We start from the raw sequence: 20396 nt of genomic DNA, 5'->3' as shown, positions 1-20396 counted from the left end.
ACAGTGAAATTTTACATTAAAAACTATAATACATTTTAAAAGTTAGCAGTTTTTTAATTTATATTACAATAATAATATGCGTTCAACGCTTAAATAATTAAATCAGTATTACCTAGTATATTACCTATATAAAACTATTATGAACAAAAAATTGGTGGAAAAATAATGTCACATAAATAGTTATGAAGTAACAATGATTTATTTATATGATAAATTCCAGTACTTAAAAAAAAAACTGTCTGTATGATAGCATAAGCTCCTTACTTAGAGGCAAGTACAAGAAAAACATAAAAGATCTATTTTAATTTTCAAGCCGTTAAGTTTACTTAAGTATTATTATTAAATAGTTAGAGTTTGTAAGACAGTTTTTTTCAAACAATGCGTTAAATTTTTTAATTTCACATATATATTTACTAAAATCAATTAATTGTAATAAATAAATGATGTTCATCATATTTTTTATATATTTTTAACTTAAAAACTATAATTCTGCTTACACAAATTACATATTTGGAGAAAAATATAGCAATACACCATGTAAGTATGATATTACGAGCTTTGGTTTTTTAATGATTATCGATAGATCAAATGGAATTTCAATAAAATGAAAATGTATTCATTTATTTATTTTTTAATAACAATTTTGGTACATACTGCATTCGTGTAAAAGATAATTCAACAAAAGTAAAATTACAGATACTTCTTTTTAAAAGTATTTAAAATACGTATTACTTAAATACTCGCTAAAAAAAAATTATTTATAAATATTTTCAAATATATTCATACATTTAATATTTTTAAATGACATTTTTTGGTATCTTATAAATCAACAAAACGGTTTTCATATTATTTTTATTTTTTACATTCATTGTGTAGATTATTATACAAATAAAAATAAAACTTCTGACAAATTTGTATTATTTTATAAATATAGACAATAAATTAAATTATAATTTCTGCCTCAAATCACATAATATTAATCATTTCTCATTTTTATTTTTAACTTAATTTAATTGTAAATACAAAATATATGAACTAAAAAGATATAGTATTTAAAAATTAGAATATGATTTTAAATACAGAGAAAGTATTTAAAATACTTTGTCCAATTACTTTTTTTGAAAATATTTAAAATACGTATTTAAGTACTTAAAAAAGTATTATGTATTTGTATACTTTTACTTAAGTACTTTAAGAGATTTAAATTAAAAAAAAAAAACATTTATTAATTAAAACATAAAACGTTTAGACTTAGATTTTGTTTTGTCTTTGCGACTTATACCTGAAATCTTATTAATCATATTGTCAATATAAAACATGTTTCAGTAAATATTTTTTGATTAATTATTTTATTTAAAGTAAAGTAAATTTTTTTTTATATTTTTCAGTATCTAATTGTTTTCGTTGTACTAGTTTTATTTATAAAAAAAATATAATTTATTATTTCTTAAAATTACAGTTTATTACTGAAATAATGTTTATTTTTGTTGTATATAAAAAGTTATATCATTAACAAAATCATCGTCAGCTTCTAGAAGTTTATTTAATAAATTTTTTAAATTTAAAATGATCTAACTGTACTTTTTGATCGTTTTATAAAACTAACAAATGTGTTGTTACCAAAGTAATACTTTTAGTTTATTACTTTTTAAACTTCTTTTACTTATATAAAAAAAATACCCATGTATATAATACATAAGCCCAAACACTGCTTCGTATAATTTATCTATAATTTTAGATCTCATAATTTTCTTATTAAACTTAAAATCTAAACTATTATTTAATATTGAAATAAAAAGCTCTCGTCTTTTGAGTTGATGGGTGTTCATTATTTGTAATAAGTCAAGGTAAAACTGGTAAGCCAATTCTCAAAAGAATAATAAGCCTTTAACCCTCACTTGTCTTAAAAAAGACATAATGATTTTTTATGTACGTAGCTCAACCTCTAACAAAAGTATACTATAGTTAACAAACGCACAATACATTTATTTTAAAATATAATAAACGTATTTTATGATTGTTTTACACACTATTATATGTAATCCTAGTAATGCTGATAAAGCAGGTTATATACTAATAACGTCCTAAGTCGCAATCATTTACAAGAACATTTTGTTGCAGGCCATATATAATGTATAGAAATACGAATACTTATGAGTACTTATTTGTAAATCATTATTTATTTAATTATACATCGTTAAATATAAAATATATTTCATTTTTATTCTTGTTTCTATTACTAAAAATCTAAGACTGAAATGCAATAATTTAATTAGCGTTGAATCGAAAACTTGCACACTTTAAAATTTTAAATGTTTTTTTTAGTAAAATACATATCAAACCACATACTTACTTTTTAAGTTTGTGTAAAAAAAAATATAATTACTTAAAAATGGATATATTTTTAAATATAAAATATATTATTTATCATTTATATATTTATTTTAATTAAAATAATATATAAAATATATTGAATTTTACTAAATTCTCTTCATGATAGTTAAATTATAGTTATTAATTGTTTTTTTTAATATGATATTATTATAACACTTTAATCTTATTTGTAAACATATAAGTTATTTATTCATTTTTGGGTGATAATAATATTACAATTTAAAATAAAATTTAGTACTTCTACTTAACCTATTAATAAACTTGCTAAAAGTTTTCGACGTTTGAAATACTTTTCTGGATTTTTGGTCTGTAGATTAAAAATAGTGTATATTTTGTTGTACAATGAACCGATAAAGTATTTGTCTATCGAGTATATACCTTTTTAGGTCAAAACTGTTTGATTTTTGGGTGCAACCTCATCTATAATTTGTATGCATAATGCATTCGGTTTATAAGACTAAATTAAAAAGTGTTAAATAAAAATAAGGAATTATGTGCATCAGAAATACACTTTCAAGGATGTTACGAGAGGATAAACAAAATTGATTCGCTAACAACAACTCCTTTAAAGATAACTTACAATTTTCAAATATCTACATCATTGTGGTTAATTTAATTTTAAAATGTTTTTAACGAATTAAAAAAAAGATTATGTAACATATTTTATTTGAAAACATTAGTTATTTTTTATGTAGAAACCTTTAACATGCTGTTCGGTTAGGGTCAAACTTATATTTGATTCTAGGTAGTTGGGGAAATTGTTTTTTAAGTTGAAGCTCTGTATTTATTTATATAGAACGTGAAAAACAGTTACAATCATTGAATACTGAAGAATAGAACGATAACTACACGATCAAATTGTGTAGAAATTAAAATAATAATTGTTATTGACAAGTTAGATTTCCGTAAAATTTGAATTCATTTATTTTTACAATAATACTATATTATATATTAATAATATTTTTGTACGCTACCTTTCTAAGAAAATAGAGTTATAGTAGGTTGTACTTTATGTAGGTTTTTAGTGCAAAACATTATTTAAAGTTTCATTAAAGCATATACACTGATATTAAGACAAAAATAATTAATTATTAGACATAACTGTAAACTCTAGAGTAAACTAAAAACAGTGTAATAAATAATAATAACATCATAATAGTCGCACATTTAACTTTTTAAGTTTTCAAAAATTTACGCTGCGTTCTATGAAAACAGTTTTTAGTCGAAATTGTTTAGAGAAAACAAAATTTCATCCACGACATACGAAATATATGGTACCATTAAAACATCATATTTTAAGTTATAAGATTGTGACCACATCAGCGCCGTATTATTATTATTAAGCGCCACTAGACATCTATAGTTTTCGGGGTATTATTACTGTAGATATTGGATTGGTTTTACTTGACATTACATATTAAAATATCTAATCAAAATTAAAATAAATCAATTTACAAAAATATAAAGTTTGAATATTTGGGGAAAGATGAAATCTTAATAGCCATATATGTACAAAATGAGAGAGAGACTAACGAGGTATAATATCGTCCCTTGTAAAATTTACCATTTTCCATGGCCCGTATATGATAGTTAAATAAATAATATATCTTTAACGTATTTTAAAATTATTATAGCTATTAAATTGTTTAAACATTATATTATCACAATAATATTTTATATTCGTTAAACTTTGCAAAAAATGTTTAATAAAATAAAATAAAAATCGAATATTTTCAATCAGTGCTTTTATATAATTTTCTTATACGGTGTTCGTAATATATTTTATAGTTAAAGTTCTATCTAACCTGTGTAAACATATTGTTATATAGCTATGCGAATATTACAATCAATGCCAGCGCTACTACACCGTCCATTATTATAAAACCCGTGCCGACGATGACACAGCTCTAGCAGTATTGTGTAGTGCGCACGCCGTACCTACTACAACACTGCATGCGAAACTAACGTACGTCCACTTTGTTACTACACGCGATAAAAACAATGCTAAAAACTACTTTACAAATTATTTTTTTGAACTTTTAAATTACTCATCTTTACATCAAACACTTTAAAATTTAAAAAAATATACCATGCAAACCAGCTCTATAAAACTTTACATATACTTTTACGAAACAACTGTACAAACAAAAACCTCCTAACATTTTAAATAGGTAGTAATATAAAAGACGAGTAAAGGTAATAATAATAAAAAAATATTTGTATACCACTGCATAGAAAATGCAATCTTATACGGGGGGTGATACGTCAATTAACATAAAATACTGATTATTAAAAAGCTATTATTGTATTAGAAAATATTTTTTTTCTATAATTTTAAATGGTCCGAAAAATTGTCTAAAACAAATTATTTTTTTTAAATATTTCGATATTTAAAAATGTATTTTTAGACAAGTAATTTACTTATAAGTATTTAAAGTTTATATTTATCTGAACTTTAAATACTTATTAATAATTAACTATAGTTGTCCAAAATTTCTTTTTATAAATCAAAATACTCAGAATAGAATATGAAATTAAAAATCTATGTCATTTTAAACAGTAAGAAAACTTTAAAAAAAATAAATAACAATAAGAAAGAGTAAAAAATTTAATATATTTTTCTAAAAATGTTATTTTGTAATGACTTAAAATATTATATAATAGAAATATTTTGGAAAACATTAATGTTTTTTGAAATGTTGATTTTCATAATATGTAAAATAATAATGAATCATTTCATATTATAGTTGTATTATAATAGATGGTTATCTTCTAACTGTGTGTACCAAACATGTGTGTTCCATACTGTTATTCTATAACAATAAATTAATATGTGGTTACTTTTATTTCCATACAATGTAAACAACAATAACAAATTATATTTGAACCATATCGGTAAAAAATACATTAATTTTGGGTACATAAATAAATTAGAATTATGTTTAAAGTTTACCTTTTATTGAACTGTTCGAGGTTAATTATTATAATTTGTCATGCTAGGGCATAATTTCGTTATTTCAAAATTAAAATGTCTGTTCTTGGTTTGAAAATATTTTACGCGTTGATATTTCATAATAACCGTTTTAAGGCTAAAATTCTGATTGAGAAGAATTTTAATGCACCCCATATTATATAATTTTAGCGTCCCCGTCCAAGTTTTACGCGCCAACGGTCACGCGGAGAACTAGCGTTAATCGCGTATATCGTAATTTCGATTTTTTTTTATTTTCAACTGATCTGCATGTGGTACGGCTCGTTTAAAAACATTGTACTTATCAATTTTATAGTACAGTAGACTCAACGTCATTGTAAACTAGATATATTGCGTGTAAATTGAGTAGCGACCGGTCAACGATGGAAAACGTTCTGTACGCCACGTGTATTTATCGATGGTACATGTTGTCTATCATGCTCGGAGGACTGGATGCGAAGACTTTTTTAGACCGCGGTAACCCGCACAAAATAAACGTGACAACCGAACGTCACTGGTTTTTTTTTATGTTATCCTTTTGACCCGTCTGTACATCGAGTACACATGCATCTGTACAACTGTACAGGATGACGTATACTTTCACACGCGTCACAATGTCACATTATAATAATATACTTGCACACATGATATTGTCACTTCTGTATCGCATGCAATACAATAAATTATAATAATAATAGGAATAACGGTGTCGTAGAACATTTTGAACACTGCTGTCATCCAGAAATTCTGATTCTAATTCGATTCACAATTGACGAATCGTGTAAAGAAAAATAATATCGAGACCCACTGAAACGTGAACTTGTGTGACGACGCCGTCTAGCCCAGGGCGGTTTTCTGTGGGAGAAGAGTGAGCGGGTTGCAGCCCAAAGGACCCACAAAGTCTTGTAAATATTTGACAGTAAATACAGAAAAATGGAGCACCTTAATATATATATTCAAGTATTCAACCAAAGGTCCACTGCACATATTGAATATTCGAGCCTGATCTAATCTCACTGTCGAAGTTTATAACTAGCCACCAATCGATGATTGTATGTAATATTAATAATAACTGTAATACAGGAATTCGTTTTACTTATTAATTCTGATCATTTTTATTATTTTTGAATTGACGGACTGTTCGACTCGATAACAACGACAAAAGGGATTCAATTATGATTTGGTTTTAGGTTATTCGTTTTCGGTTTCATAATTAAACGGTCGATTGTTCTTTAAAACAGTGCAGAACTATAAAATGGTACTCGCCGTATAATATAATATTATATATTTCCATCAAATGCTGTGACACACCGACTTTCAGTATAATAGGTCAATAGCGGGGCATACTCGACGGAATATATTCTCATTAGCTGTCTAAATCGCGTATGAAAAATAATTTGTCGCTCGGACGAAAGGTGCCGTCGTACGCGAAAAACTCACAGTGATACGTAGGTATACCTGTATATATGCGAAATTCCGGACACAATAAACGGCTCAAATTTTGGTAGACCGCTTCTGTAGTACCTTTATAAAAGCAATTTATCACCATTGATGGTGAGCATCGTGTCATCGCGTAGTAATTGTCGCTAGACACTTTTCGTTTAAGATAAGCCGTTTACAGCGTCCAAAAACTCTAGAGCATGTGCGAAACTCGTATAATTAATTCCAACATAATATATGCGTTCATCTGTTAATGAATACGTATTACGAAATAATAGATAACAATTCAATTCGAGCCGAGTATAATGCTCTCGAACAATTAAAGAGTTCTTTTATTTAATAGTTGTCCGATTAGAAGATAGTTGAACAATAATTATGCAGAAGTAAAGCGAGAAAGCAATAATCACGGGTAATTAAAAGTTCGATGCTGTTTAGTTTTATAAACCATAGTCCATTTCCTTCGAGACCGTTTTTCCTCTATCGCGCAATTTGCGTAACGTCGTGCAATATATAGCCAGCCCACAAGCAAATACTTGTTTAAATATATAAATAAAACAATTATGAGTACATATTTAATATGTCAATACTGCTAAATACCTATACTTGAACGATATTAATTAGTAGACTAAAAGTAATTTAATGACGGTAAGTTAATGACGGTGTTTACTGTTTTCCATAAAAAGTTTCGAATAATAGTGTTAGAAATATAATTTTTCGAGAATTAATATTGGAAAAGGTTACATAAAAATAGTCACGCAATAATTTTTACAGTAAAAAGTACGACAGATATAATTTTTTTTTTAATAATTAGAATACAATAATACATTTTAAATTATAGACGATCATCATAATTTGTCTTGATTTTAATTAATTGTTTTGATGAATTAATAAATTAGACACTTATAATATTCAGCAAATACATATCCGTACACACTACACATGGTGTGCATAATTTACGCTCTACACACGAAAAATCTACATAATTTATGTTTTTAATTTATTAAAAAATATTACTATGAATATTAGTTTTAAGTAATATGTATTACATAAAAATATGAAACAAATTTTAAACTAAAAAAAAAAAAAAAATTAACCAACAATTATACTGTGTGGCTGTTTATATAGTTAAACGACGAAAATACAGAAAGTAATTCCTATTAAAATTATTCTGCACTTTTCACGAACAAAATACCGAGGAGAGAAAAGCTATGAATTAAGATTGCAATAACATAAATAGTTATTATTCAGTTTTAAAGTTTAAAATAATATCAATAAAAGGTATGCCTTAGAAATAATACTTTTACCTTTAAGTTTAATAATAGATTTATTCACTCGAATATTAAAACCAACAAATGATTCGCTGAACCCAAATTTGATAAGTTATACATTACATTTATAATAAGAAGAGCTTTTAAGAAGAAACTTTTATTATTCATGTGATTCCCATGCATTATTAATATTTTTAAATTACGCCACTTTTCTTTAAATCGTTTAATTTCAATTCACATTCATCAACATTTAACACTAATTTATGACGATTTTTTTTAATAATTTATTTTCACACAACCCTTTTATAAAATACCGGCAGCAGTCAGTGGTAGTTAACGGTTTGTCAAAGTTTTCGAACAAATTATATTTGTATTATTTTTTTTTATCCAAACAAATTATATTGATATTCATTCGTTTTTTTTTTTTTTTTTGGTATAAAAAACAATGTAATTACAAACTAAAAAGTACAGATTTTTAACACGTTTTTTTTAAATCAAAATACTTATTTTAAATATTAAAATTATCATACATACGCATCCAGATTATTTTATACAATTTTTTTATAACTTTTAGATAATAAACTTTTTACAAAAATATATAAAGTCAATTTTAAATTAACTTTTAGAATATTTTGAAACAACTGGATTGATTAAGTTAAAACCAAAAAAGACAAATTTTCGATTTTCAATTGAAATGTGGAATTACGACACTCTAATGCAATTTGACATCCCTAGACCCTAAGACTAATAACTCTTTGAAGATTGACAGAATTAATTTGCATAAATATTCAATTTGGTTCATTGTATTGTATTTAGTAGAAAGTGTATTTGATAAAAAAAAATAAAAAAAAAACCGTTTAACTAAATATTGAACAGTTTACAACTAAAAGTATGCCAGTGATAAATAGAAAAACATATTTTAATTTTAATTAAATTTTAACATTAATTATTGTATAAATCTTAAATACTATTAATTATTTGAAATGACAAAAACGACAAGGATAATAATTATATTTATGTTTAGGAAATTTAATAACTATAGATTTATTGATTATTAATTTTGAGTATAATAAGTATTTCCTTGAAAAACAATAAATTATCTATCTCATTTAATATACTCACCTTAAAGTTCAAACAATTTATGCTAGATTTATCGTATGTTGAATTATTTTTGCTGACTGTCAGTTCTCTCCGTAGACTCGTTGTGTTGACATGAAACATATAGATACCGTAAGCCGGGCAACGTCAAATCTTGTCCAATTTACGTAAATCATACCTGCTCTTAATGTGACATTAGGATTTGGATCGTAGGTGTTGTGTAACTAAGAGATTCAGAGGGTATTCAAAGATTTATTTTAGGGCAGCAAAGGTTCGAATTTTATGACACCAAAAAATATTGGTGTAATTTTATAAAATGAGACCTTTGCCTGATGGTGCCGACATACCTAACCGTTTTTGTTATCAGAAACATTAAGTATGCGAGCATCTTTTTTTGAACTATATTTATTATTTTATTTTATTTATTGAACGTTGTGTAGTTAGGAAAATTATACTGTTAGAATGCATTACATATTTTCCAGGTTTCTATACGTAATAGAAGAACATAATATGGTAGGTATAATAATATAGGGTTATCTAGAAATAGATAATAATTATAATACAATATATAAATAATAAATTAAATTATTTCCTTGTTCTAATTTTCTTCTCATTTCTCTTTTCTCATTCCATGGCTAGTTCTATCGACTGTTAATAATTACATAAATAATTTTGAATCAATAAATAGAAGCCATAGTTAAAATTTCATGTGTGATGTGTATATTTAAAAAAATTTAATGCGTATCATAGACCTATGCGCACACGATCAATCAATATTGATATATAGGTAATAAAATTAATTAATTTGAAAAAAACCAGATGGTTGAACACAGCGACGGGAGGTATATAATATTTCTAAACTTTTTATAGAAACTTAGGATTTGATACAATTATTTCGTTAAAGCTTTTTTTTAATGCTTGGGAAGCCCAAGATGTGGGAAAAATACCACCCAAACCCTACCACCTTTAATTTTCCAAGTCGATGAAAGTAAATTTATTACCTCAAATAGTTTCGGAAAGTTATGCTTATGATACGGGTATTATAGGGGACGATGTTTGAAATGTGTAAAATGTTTCATTAATTATTATGAATAACATTAAATAATCACTATCCTCCAAAATCCGCAAACGTCACCGTCAATTATTTTACATGCCATCGTTTGAATAAATAAATTTATACTTGTCGAAAATCTGTTTATGAAAAAATGTCTTTTTTTATTTGTAAGCAAAATGGATACATCCTTTTCTATAAACGTCTATTGCATACAATAAAATTTACATAGAATATCTAAATATAGTTTTAAAATCTAAACAACTAAATACATTATGGTACATGACAATTTTTTATTTACTCAGTTTTGAAAGCATAACTTTGAACATAATACAAAACATGGGTAATAATTATAATAATATGTAAATAATCAATTTAAACAAATAAAATTTGTATTATTTGTCGACTGACGTAATGTCTCTTATCTATTAAATTTAATGACAAAATGTGTTTACATTACTACCATTATTTTAGTTATTTGATTTATCGCTTTATTATACAGTAGGTATGACAATTATTATTCCCTTTAAGTTTCATCTAAAGCAGTATTCCATTTCCTTTAGGTATATTTCCGTGTTTTTGTTTAAAGGTCGTATATTTTTGGTCTTGAACGTTGGTTTACATGTCATGTATACAATTAATTCTATATACAAATATTAAAGCAATAGTATGAAATACATAAATTAAAACCTGTCAAATAATAAAACCCATATTTTATCAAATGTACAATCATAATATTATGATGTGTAAGTACCTATAAAGAATAAATTAAAATTATTGTATATTAATTAGTTTATTAATTTTGATAAAATCAATTCCCTGCATAATATCTACTATTTTGGTTAGTCGAATTGAAATAAAAAAACCGAACAAAATGCATAATATAATATTATATAATATGTGGAATTTAATTAATAATTATTATTTAAATGTCAAGTATGCGATTTAATTACCAAGTTTGATAATGGCGTGAATAGATAAAAAAATGTTATAGCTGCCATTGTGTATTCTTTTTTTATAACGTACTATTAAAACTTTTAATAAACCCTGTTAATTAAAATCGAAATCTGAAATTCCAACTGAGTGTTTTTTATTATCCATTTTAAGTTAGAGCAAAAAAAAACAATCAGAATTTTCAAATAAGATTTTTAGTTTATATTATTTTATATTTTTAGATTTCATCAAATACCAATTTATTTACCTTAATATACCCGAAATACTGTTGTTGAACAGTATTCTCATCAAGTTTTAGAATAATATTGTATTACACTTATAGTTATTAAAAAATATTCTACATTTAATTTAATACCTTTCTGCAATTTATATATACTTATTATTCTGCCATTCGAGATACTTTTGAACAATAATTATTATACAGTTTATGTATTCAAAATAATACACGACTAAAAGAAACAAACATTTAGTCCATTGCTTAGTAATATTGTATAATTTAATAATGTCGTCTTAAGCTTATAACTGGCAGTTTAAAATGTAAATTGACTGAATATTATATACTATATAAATGTATTTTATTTGACTTCCAATCATTCATAAATACGAATACTCTTGGACGCATAATACCCGTAAGGTATTTGATAAGACTATTTCTTTTACTGCTTTTTTGCTTTTTACATAAGAAGAAAAAACATCATTTTTTAGACAACGATGAGTTTCTTATTCCAAAACTCGCCATCTTGAGATTACATTTATGATTAACAAAAAAAAAAAAGAAGAAGAAGAAAATCTCAGTAGGAATTGAAAAAAAAATATGGATTCATCAAGATTGTATTTTGTAAATATTTCTTTGTTGAGATACCATTGTTATTTTGTATAAAACCACATAAATATCTTCATCGGTACACTTGTTAAAATAATAATTACGACAGAAGCCGCGCAGAATGTAGACATTATTATGCAATTCTTCAGTGTTGTACAAAGATAACCAAAAATAGGTACGGTAAAAGTCGATTCATTATTAAAATTGTATTTAGATAAGATAATAGATAACAATTAAAATAATTATCTAGATAACGGATAAAAATAAATAAATAATTAATAACTCGCGATCGTAAAATAGCATTTTTTTCTACTAATAAAATAATACATTTATATTTTAACGTACGACGTAACATAATATTATGTTTACATTTTTACATTCGTAAATATATTATGCGTTTTAATACCTTTACACATCGTGGGTACAGCTATCATCTGTTTACAGAAAATGAACAATATTCTACAAAAACACTAAGAAAAAGAAATAAAAGAAAGAAATCAAAAAAAAAAAAATCAAAATCAAATCAAATAAATAACCTATACGCTAAGAAAAATTAACACCTCTTCAGAAAAAAAAATATAATATATTATATTCATATCTAGATAATATACAAAACTGAATTTATGCTCTGTTTAACCGGTATTTTTCATCCGTTGAAATAACGACGACGTCATTGTGTGTGTGACGGTATCGCGGTTCTATATTTGTTTGCTGTTACATCAAATATTTAAGGTATCGCGATACTTATGAAATGCGTTTCGACGTATCTCGGATAGCGTTGCTTGTCGCGAGATAAGATTCTGGCTGTAAGGAGAAAACACAGCATTCGCCGTATCATCTACATTATATTTATATTTAAATAACCGGGTTTGTTGCATTTTTTTTTTTTCGAGCTCTTATTATTAATTAACTTTCAAACGAAAAAATATCTCCTGTTCCGTTCTGCAAATAGCAATAACGCATAATATACATAATATTACGTCGTTGCTTTGAATCGTCGTGCCCTTATATAATACGCTCCTCGAAGCATAGCGCATGCTTTTCCGGCCTCGTTTGTGTGGTGTATATAGACATGTAGTAATCGATCTTTAGTGGTATAGAGCGATAGCGACGACTTCCAAAAACTTTTTTTTTATCATACTCATCTTTATTTATGTTTATAATTTCAATACTTTAAACTTTGAAACGACGCTGAGCTCTGGACATTAATGATTTTTACATTGCTCAAATCCGACATCCTGACGTGAATTTTAATCGTTGCTAGTGTAAATAGTTGAATTCCGGATTTTATTCATCCAGACGCGTTGCATGGCCAGGGAACAGAAATTTGTGCATATTTTTTGTATTAAAACAAAAATTATGTAAGCGCCCAAGTGTGATTTAAAACTAATTTTCGCCAGTATTTGTACTTAAAATTGTGTATGTTTTTTACTTTTCAAATACGTTTTTGCTATGACTTGTGGGATGATTAGCCAATTACCGAGAGAAAATTGATATGATATAATTAAATCGTATTATATACAAAACAAACAATATTCATGCAAAATGGTCAAAAAGACGATGTTTCGTGATACAATGTTGTTTGTATAAATAAATTATAACCAAAGCATAAGAACTAAAAATTATAATCGTTAAAACAACTGTTATTAAGAAATCATACAAATCAATAATTTCTCATCGAAATATAAATAAGAAAGAGAAAAATTAAAAAATGGAATTCCAATTGTTTTTACGTATTAAATCTCATAGTCAACTTACTATTAAATGTACAATAGACATATAATAGTATACTGCTAAAGCTCTTAACTATAAGATATTATTTTAAAATGGCCTATACAGACTATACCATATATATTATGCAAAAAAACTGAAATCAAGTGCCTATATTAGTGTTAACTATAACTACAATGGTATGTGGGCCAAAATAATAGGTACATAATAATAATAATATGGTTAATTGTTGATAATATGTTTCCACATAGTGTCTAATAAAAACGATACTATTTTCTTCTTCGAGTCATAATTTTTTCACCATGTATGATAATATTAACAACCCACATTGCGCGTCATGATATATATATATATAATATATTCTACGGGAAGAGTTTTTGTGGTTGTTCCGTTCGAAGGTTTATACACAAGGGGACGCAAACTCGTCATAATATTATATATAATATATCGTAGTCTGCCATCGTACACGCGAATTAAGCCACGTATTATAAATAATAAATGTATAATATAAGTATGGGGCCAAATTAAAAAAGGATTCGACGATTTCGGCGCCAACTAAAAATGGTACAGCATCGTCAGCCACACTGGCGACATACATTATGATCGCAGTGACGAAAAAAGGGGTGTCTTATCCGGCTGACTATACGGAACGTGACTGCGCGGCGAGTACGGTGGTTTCCGATTGCTAATCCTGACCGCACGAATAAAACGCTCTATATACATATTATGAGTATATGGGTAGATGTATTGAAGCTTTTTTTTCAACATTTACCGCACTCCGGTAACGGGTCTCTGCAGAAAGAATTCATAATGATAATAATAATATAAATGTATACACATTAGCTTAGTACCTTTTTAGCCATAAAAAATCCGATTTACTGGTTGTATATAGGTAAATTAGTAAACTATTCTGAATTAATTGTTTTATGACTTATATATAATTGTGCACCATTTACTGGCAATAGACTTAAAAATAATTCCAGTTACTACTATTTTAATTATGATACGATTTCTAAATTGGAAATTGTTACGTTAATATGAATGTAAATAATTGTATATTTATCTGTTAATTTTTATTATTCTATAATAATATCCACTGTACCTCCATCCCTCGCTGGTATTAAACTTTTAAACTATTAAATAAAATAAATAAATGCACATAAAATGCACGCTAAGGGCTATTACAGTTTAAATACACCCGTTGCAGCATCAGCACCACGACGATGCATAATGCTATATTTTATTTATCTATTGAAATGTACAGACAATAAGTTCTATTACAATTTTAAATTAGTACTAAAAATTAGTTCCATTGATATATACATTAACAATTGCATATCATATATTATTATTGGGGTTAGGATGATGTCTACGCACTAAAAAAATTATGAATATGTATGAACTTATGCACTAAATAACAGTTAAAAATGCATTAAAAAATAAAGAAATGTGGACAAATGCAATAAATATATAGAGACAAATTTAATCATTAATAGAATCTAAACGAATTGAGTCGATACTATTTTTACGTGCTCATTATATTAACAACTATTGTCTATTACATTTTGAATTTTCTTATTTATTATATAAAATAAAATAAAATATAATAAAAATACATTTTAAAAAGAGTTGCAATGAATAATTATTGTTTGTTTTAAATATTTCGCTGTAAATCTTCGTTTATTTTTGGTACTAATACGTTTTTGAATCTATTTGAAGAAATAAATAATAATTTATTATAATAACGAATAATATGTTATTCGTATACTACAGGTAAATAAGTTAAACTAGTTCATTTGAAACTACAGTGACATTTTCATAAACTTAAACTATAAATCTATCATTATGTACATTACGATAAGCACGCGCAGGTCCCCTTGTATAGTCAATAGTGGCAAGCCGTAGCTAGGGGTCTAGGAATTCAGACCCTTCCCCCCAGATTTATTTCCAGGTACATCATTGAGGTGAAGAATATTCTTTGAAATTAATCCTCACACGAAATCATGGATATGGTTATATCAAACCATACTGGCATACTGGTATTAATTTTACCGACTATATATGGTTAGGTTAAACATAACAAAAAAGGGAGAAAGTAGGTAACCGCTCTGCTGTACTTACAGTGTTATAGGTGTCGAGTATACCTCGTCATTAAATAAGTTACTGTAATGCATAAAGGATGTAAATTGTAAGGGCCTATCATATAATATTATGTCGTTGTACGCTTAGATATTTTAATTATGATTACCGATCGAATTTCAATAAAATGAAAATGTAGGTATTTGTCTCTTTATTTTTTTCGTAACAATTTAAAGTATCTTATACACGCAGTGGTTTTAATTAAAATAACTAAAATCAATTTTCTTAGAAACTACATAATTCTAAGTTAATGATCAAAGTATTTTTCTGCTAAAAGAAGTGTCTTCAAGCACAAAAGTAAAAAATAAAAATACACATCATCGTAAAATAATACTTTCATTACTCCACTAAGAATCTAGAATATCACAGTAACAGAAATAATAATGTTTTTAAATATCAAGAAACCAAGAAAATATAATTTTAATATTTTAACTTTTGAGTTACGTTTTTGACACTGTATGTGTTGTCACAAAACAAACTATATAGGAACTATAGCTAAAGCTTTATTATCATTAGAAAAAATATACGTACAATAATAATAAAATATATTTATTTTTATTATTATTTTGAGTGCATATTATAAATATGCACTCAAAATAAGTAAACACTTTGTTGAAGATCTATGGGGAGGGAGAAATCTTGCGAGGGAGACAGCTGTCACTTCTGCTTTTCTAGCGCGCATGCTGATATTAATTACAGTAACATACATTCCTACATAACAGTTAAAATAATGATATTTAAAATATTATATTATTGCCACTTTTATTTTTTAATAGTTTTTAAAAATTGTACAATAACCATTGTCCATAGACTTATCGATACTTTCATATCAAACCGTCTGCCATAGTGTAGTGAATGTTTCCGCATCACGATAATTCCGTGTGCGAATTTTCAATTTTCTTCTCTATTCCTCCAGGTGGTATTCACGCTCACGGATGGAACGCGGTAACGGGACTTCCGGAGCTGGCGGCGGTGCAGCGCACATATCGCCGTACTGCGGTGATCTGCTGGTCGACATGCACGATGTGTACGTCCACTACCACGGTTACGCCAGCCTGCTGGTGTGCGCATTCGGTTCGGTTGCGAACGTGCTCAACATCGCCGTGCTGACGCGCAAGGAAATGGTCTCGCCCACCAACGCCATACTCACCGGGCTGGCCGTGGCCGACCTGCTGGTCATGGTCGAGTACGTGCCGTTCGCTTACCACATGTACCTCCGACCGACCAACTATCCGCGCGCCGACCGCTTCTCCTACAACTGGTCACTATTCGTCTTGCTCCACTCTGACTTTTCGCAGGCTTTTCACACCATATCCATATGGCTGACGGTCACCCTGGCCGTGTGGAGGTAAGTGTGGCGCAAAATATAATTAAGGTATACGGATTTCAAAATTGTCTAATTACACTTTATACCTTGCCCTGAAACAATGCTCTCTGAGCACAAAATTTGATATCGTCAATCAATATAATACCTTAAAAATTTGAAATTTTTTAATTTTTATATTTGTGTTTATTTTATTAGGTGAAAAACATTTGATAACAATTTATTTACCATAAACCATATTCCATTAAAAATAAAAATAGTAAATTAGTAATATTTAACTTTTTAGCTTTGCGAGTATAAATATTTAATTTAAAGTTTCGGTTACATGGTTCATGCAATCATATATTTTATTTTTTGTCTAATATAATAGTTGTGATAAACAATCTACTGCAATACTGTGGGTAATACCACAAGACACAAGTGGTATCATATTCTATTATACGATTTAATAATAATAAAAAAAATAATACATTGGGGAGTGTCATCAATGAGTAGCTTCTTTCATTATAAATGTTTATCATCATGTCATTGTCACTGTCATTGTTAGCATATACGAGTATGCTTATTATATCGAACAATACAGATTAAAACTTTCTATATGGGGTGATTTTATCATAAAACACTCGTTATTTCAAAAAGTATTCATGTTTTTGAATATATTTTTTTACATAGTTTTAAGTTGTTAAAAAAACAACGTTTTTATTAAATAATTATATTTTTAAATATTTGTTATCCTTATATTTTTTTTATATTTTTACTTTTTTAAATGACAACATAGAGTTTTAATTTCATATTCTAAAGCAGAATAATATTACACTTAAAAATAAAATAAAAATATGGAATTTTTAAAATATTCAAATCCATGCCTTAATAATTTATCTAACGATATTTTCTGTATTGGAACTATCATTGGTTATAGAAGTATAACTGATTAGGTAGGTACCTATACTTTTAGTGTGACTTTTTTTTGCGTTGTGACGAATACCACACACCAAAAAAGCAAAGCTGCTTAGCGTACTAAAACAGCTTTAGTATGAGTAATAAAAAATAATCTTTTTAAAAAATAAATTTATTCCTATTCAATTTTTATAACAAACACCTTAAAAATAGGGACAATAACGTCCTTTTTGGCAGAAGGTATGTTAGCAAGTACAAATATGATTTGTCTATTTCTGCTTTTTTAATTTTCGATACTATTGTGATGTTATTAAACTTATTATGACTAAAGACAATTAAAACAAAATGAATTAAGGAACTTTAAGCAGTTTTGCTTTTTTGGTCTGTGGTAGGCCTTAAACTTTGGCGTCAGGTTCTTAAACCATAACTATTGATTTTCAATATTTTAACAATACTTGAGAAGAAAATTGTATTAATATAAACGTACCTATACTTGGTACTTTTAAACCATTACTCTAAATTTTAAACACATCATTAATACATTTAAAAGTTGAATACCCACCAATAAATTTTTTTATTTAATACTTTTAAATCTAATGGCTATATTGATGTTATTATACATTGAAATATAATTATTAGAATTTGTAACATGTATTGTTTTACTTACTCAAAGTTAAAATTGTTTTGTATAAAGGTTAATTTTATAAATATTTTAAAAATTTAACTTTTATTTTCCTTAAAGTATTTGAATAACTAGGTAAGTTTTAAAGTTAAAAGGAGGCTGGTAAAACAATATATTTTACTCAGTAATACTAAGTGGATGTGTATGTAAGAAGACAGAGTGAAACACTCCATATGTAGTATAATATATATTATAAATAGATATAAATAAATACAGGCTGAATAGCAACTAAAAAAGAGACAAAAGTATGAAAATATTTCAATTATATTTTGAAAAGAAAATATGATGATTAAAAAATATATTGAAGATTTTGACATAATAATAAGTGTATCACTAAGTAAAGAAAGAGTATACTCCTTGACATATCAGAAATTCAAAGCAATAAAAATAAAGTTCACCATATCAACATATTTAAACCATCTATTCATTAAACAACTACTCAAGATAATACAACTACAACTATCCAAGAAAATAATTATTTCACTTGAGGTAACAAAATATCAATATAACTACCATTATTATAACATTTTAGGACTTGAAGAGTCAAATATAATTATGATAGTTGTTTGAGATGTATTTACTGTTATAACGCCCAAGGTAGTTTTGATACCACCCCTTAACAAAATGTGTCACTTCAGCTATATTTGGATACAAAACATTAGCAAGTACTTACAAACACTCAACATTTGAGACATACTCGTTAAGTCGTATATATCAAATCATTAGGTTTATTTTACATAAAATATTTGTCTAATTTAGGAACTTTATAAATAACAAGTGAATTTTTTTTAATTCATTTTTATAGTTAATTTTCTAAAAGTTTTATAACTTTACTAATTTTTATTCTTTTACTATAGAAGTTTATATATGATATTATTTTTATAATATTATATTAACCAAAGTCAATAAATACTACAATGAATCAATAGATATAAGCTACGACAAACCTAAAAATAACAAAATAATAACTTTAATAATAAACCATGGATTAAAAAAATTAATTTAGATTTTCAACTTATTTTTACTAAGTAATACAGCAGCAACTTGTCTGTTGCTGTGTTAATTACGCCACAGATTTGAACCTGTATAAAATAATTGTATGGTATTATAAAACGATAATATAATATCAATTTTATTATAATTAAATAATGATGGATTTACCCAAAAAAATAAAAAAAAATGCATTCAATTGGGATATGGTATAAAAAAAATATCATGAATTTTGATTAACGAACAACGATAGACGATACATGTTGGTTGTGGACAGCAATATACTTTCGAATTTAAATCCCTAAAAAAATTGCTCCCCCCTCCTATAAATCTAAGTTTTACTGGCATACTCCAGTAACTATTACGAAACAATTTATATACCTCATTTAAAGTTTTCGCGCACTCTACACAGAAATTGTAAAATACAAACAATGTACAACGAGAGTGTATAGTATTCGTTAAGTCCGAAACGCTCTGGGAGGCTTACCCTATATAGGAAGCCACGAACCCGCAGTATTGTTTTTAATCACCGAATGCATTTGATTTTAGTATTGCTATAACTTAAGACTTGCAGAGCTGAAAAACAATAATTGAAACCCAATTGAAACCGACACACTATCTAACCAACAATATA

General features: G+C 26.5%; 1 protein-coding gene across 6 annotated transcripts in view; it reads left to right on the top strand.

The window, feature by feature from the left end:
• LOC132917305 (G-protein coupled receptor dmsr-1-like) overlaps window positions 1-20396 on the top strand; it is a 101085-nt gene that overhangs the window by 67163 nt on the left and 13526 nt on the right. For all 6 annotated transcript variants that reach the window (XM_060977995.1, XM_060977993.1, XM_060977989.1 and 3 more), the window contains one exon: window positions 16786-17217. In XM_060977995.1, coding sequence (XP_060833978.1) covers window positions 16805-17217 — 413 coding nt within the window. In that variant the 5' untranslated portion in view covers window positions 16786-16804. The remainder of the gene's footprint in view (window positions 1-16785; window positions 17218-20396) is intronic.

The sequence above is a fragment of the Rhopalosiphum padi genome, chromosome 1, assembly GCF_020882245.1.
Source record: "Rhopalosiphum padi isolate XX-2018 chromosome 1, ASM2088224v1, whole genome shotgun sequence".
Classification (NCBI taxonomy): domain Eukaryota; kingdom Metazoa; phylum Arthropoda; class Insecta; order Hemiptera; family Aphididae; genus Rhopalosiphum; species Rhopalosiphum padi.
Note: the sequence above shows the minus strand (reverse complement) of the source record. Positions and strands in the feature narration are given on the sequence as shown.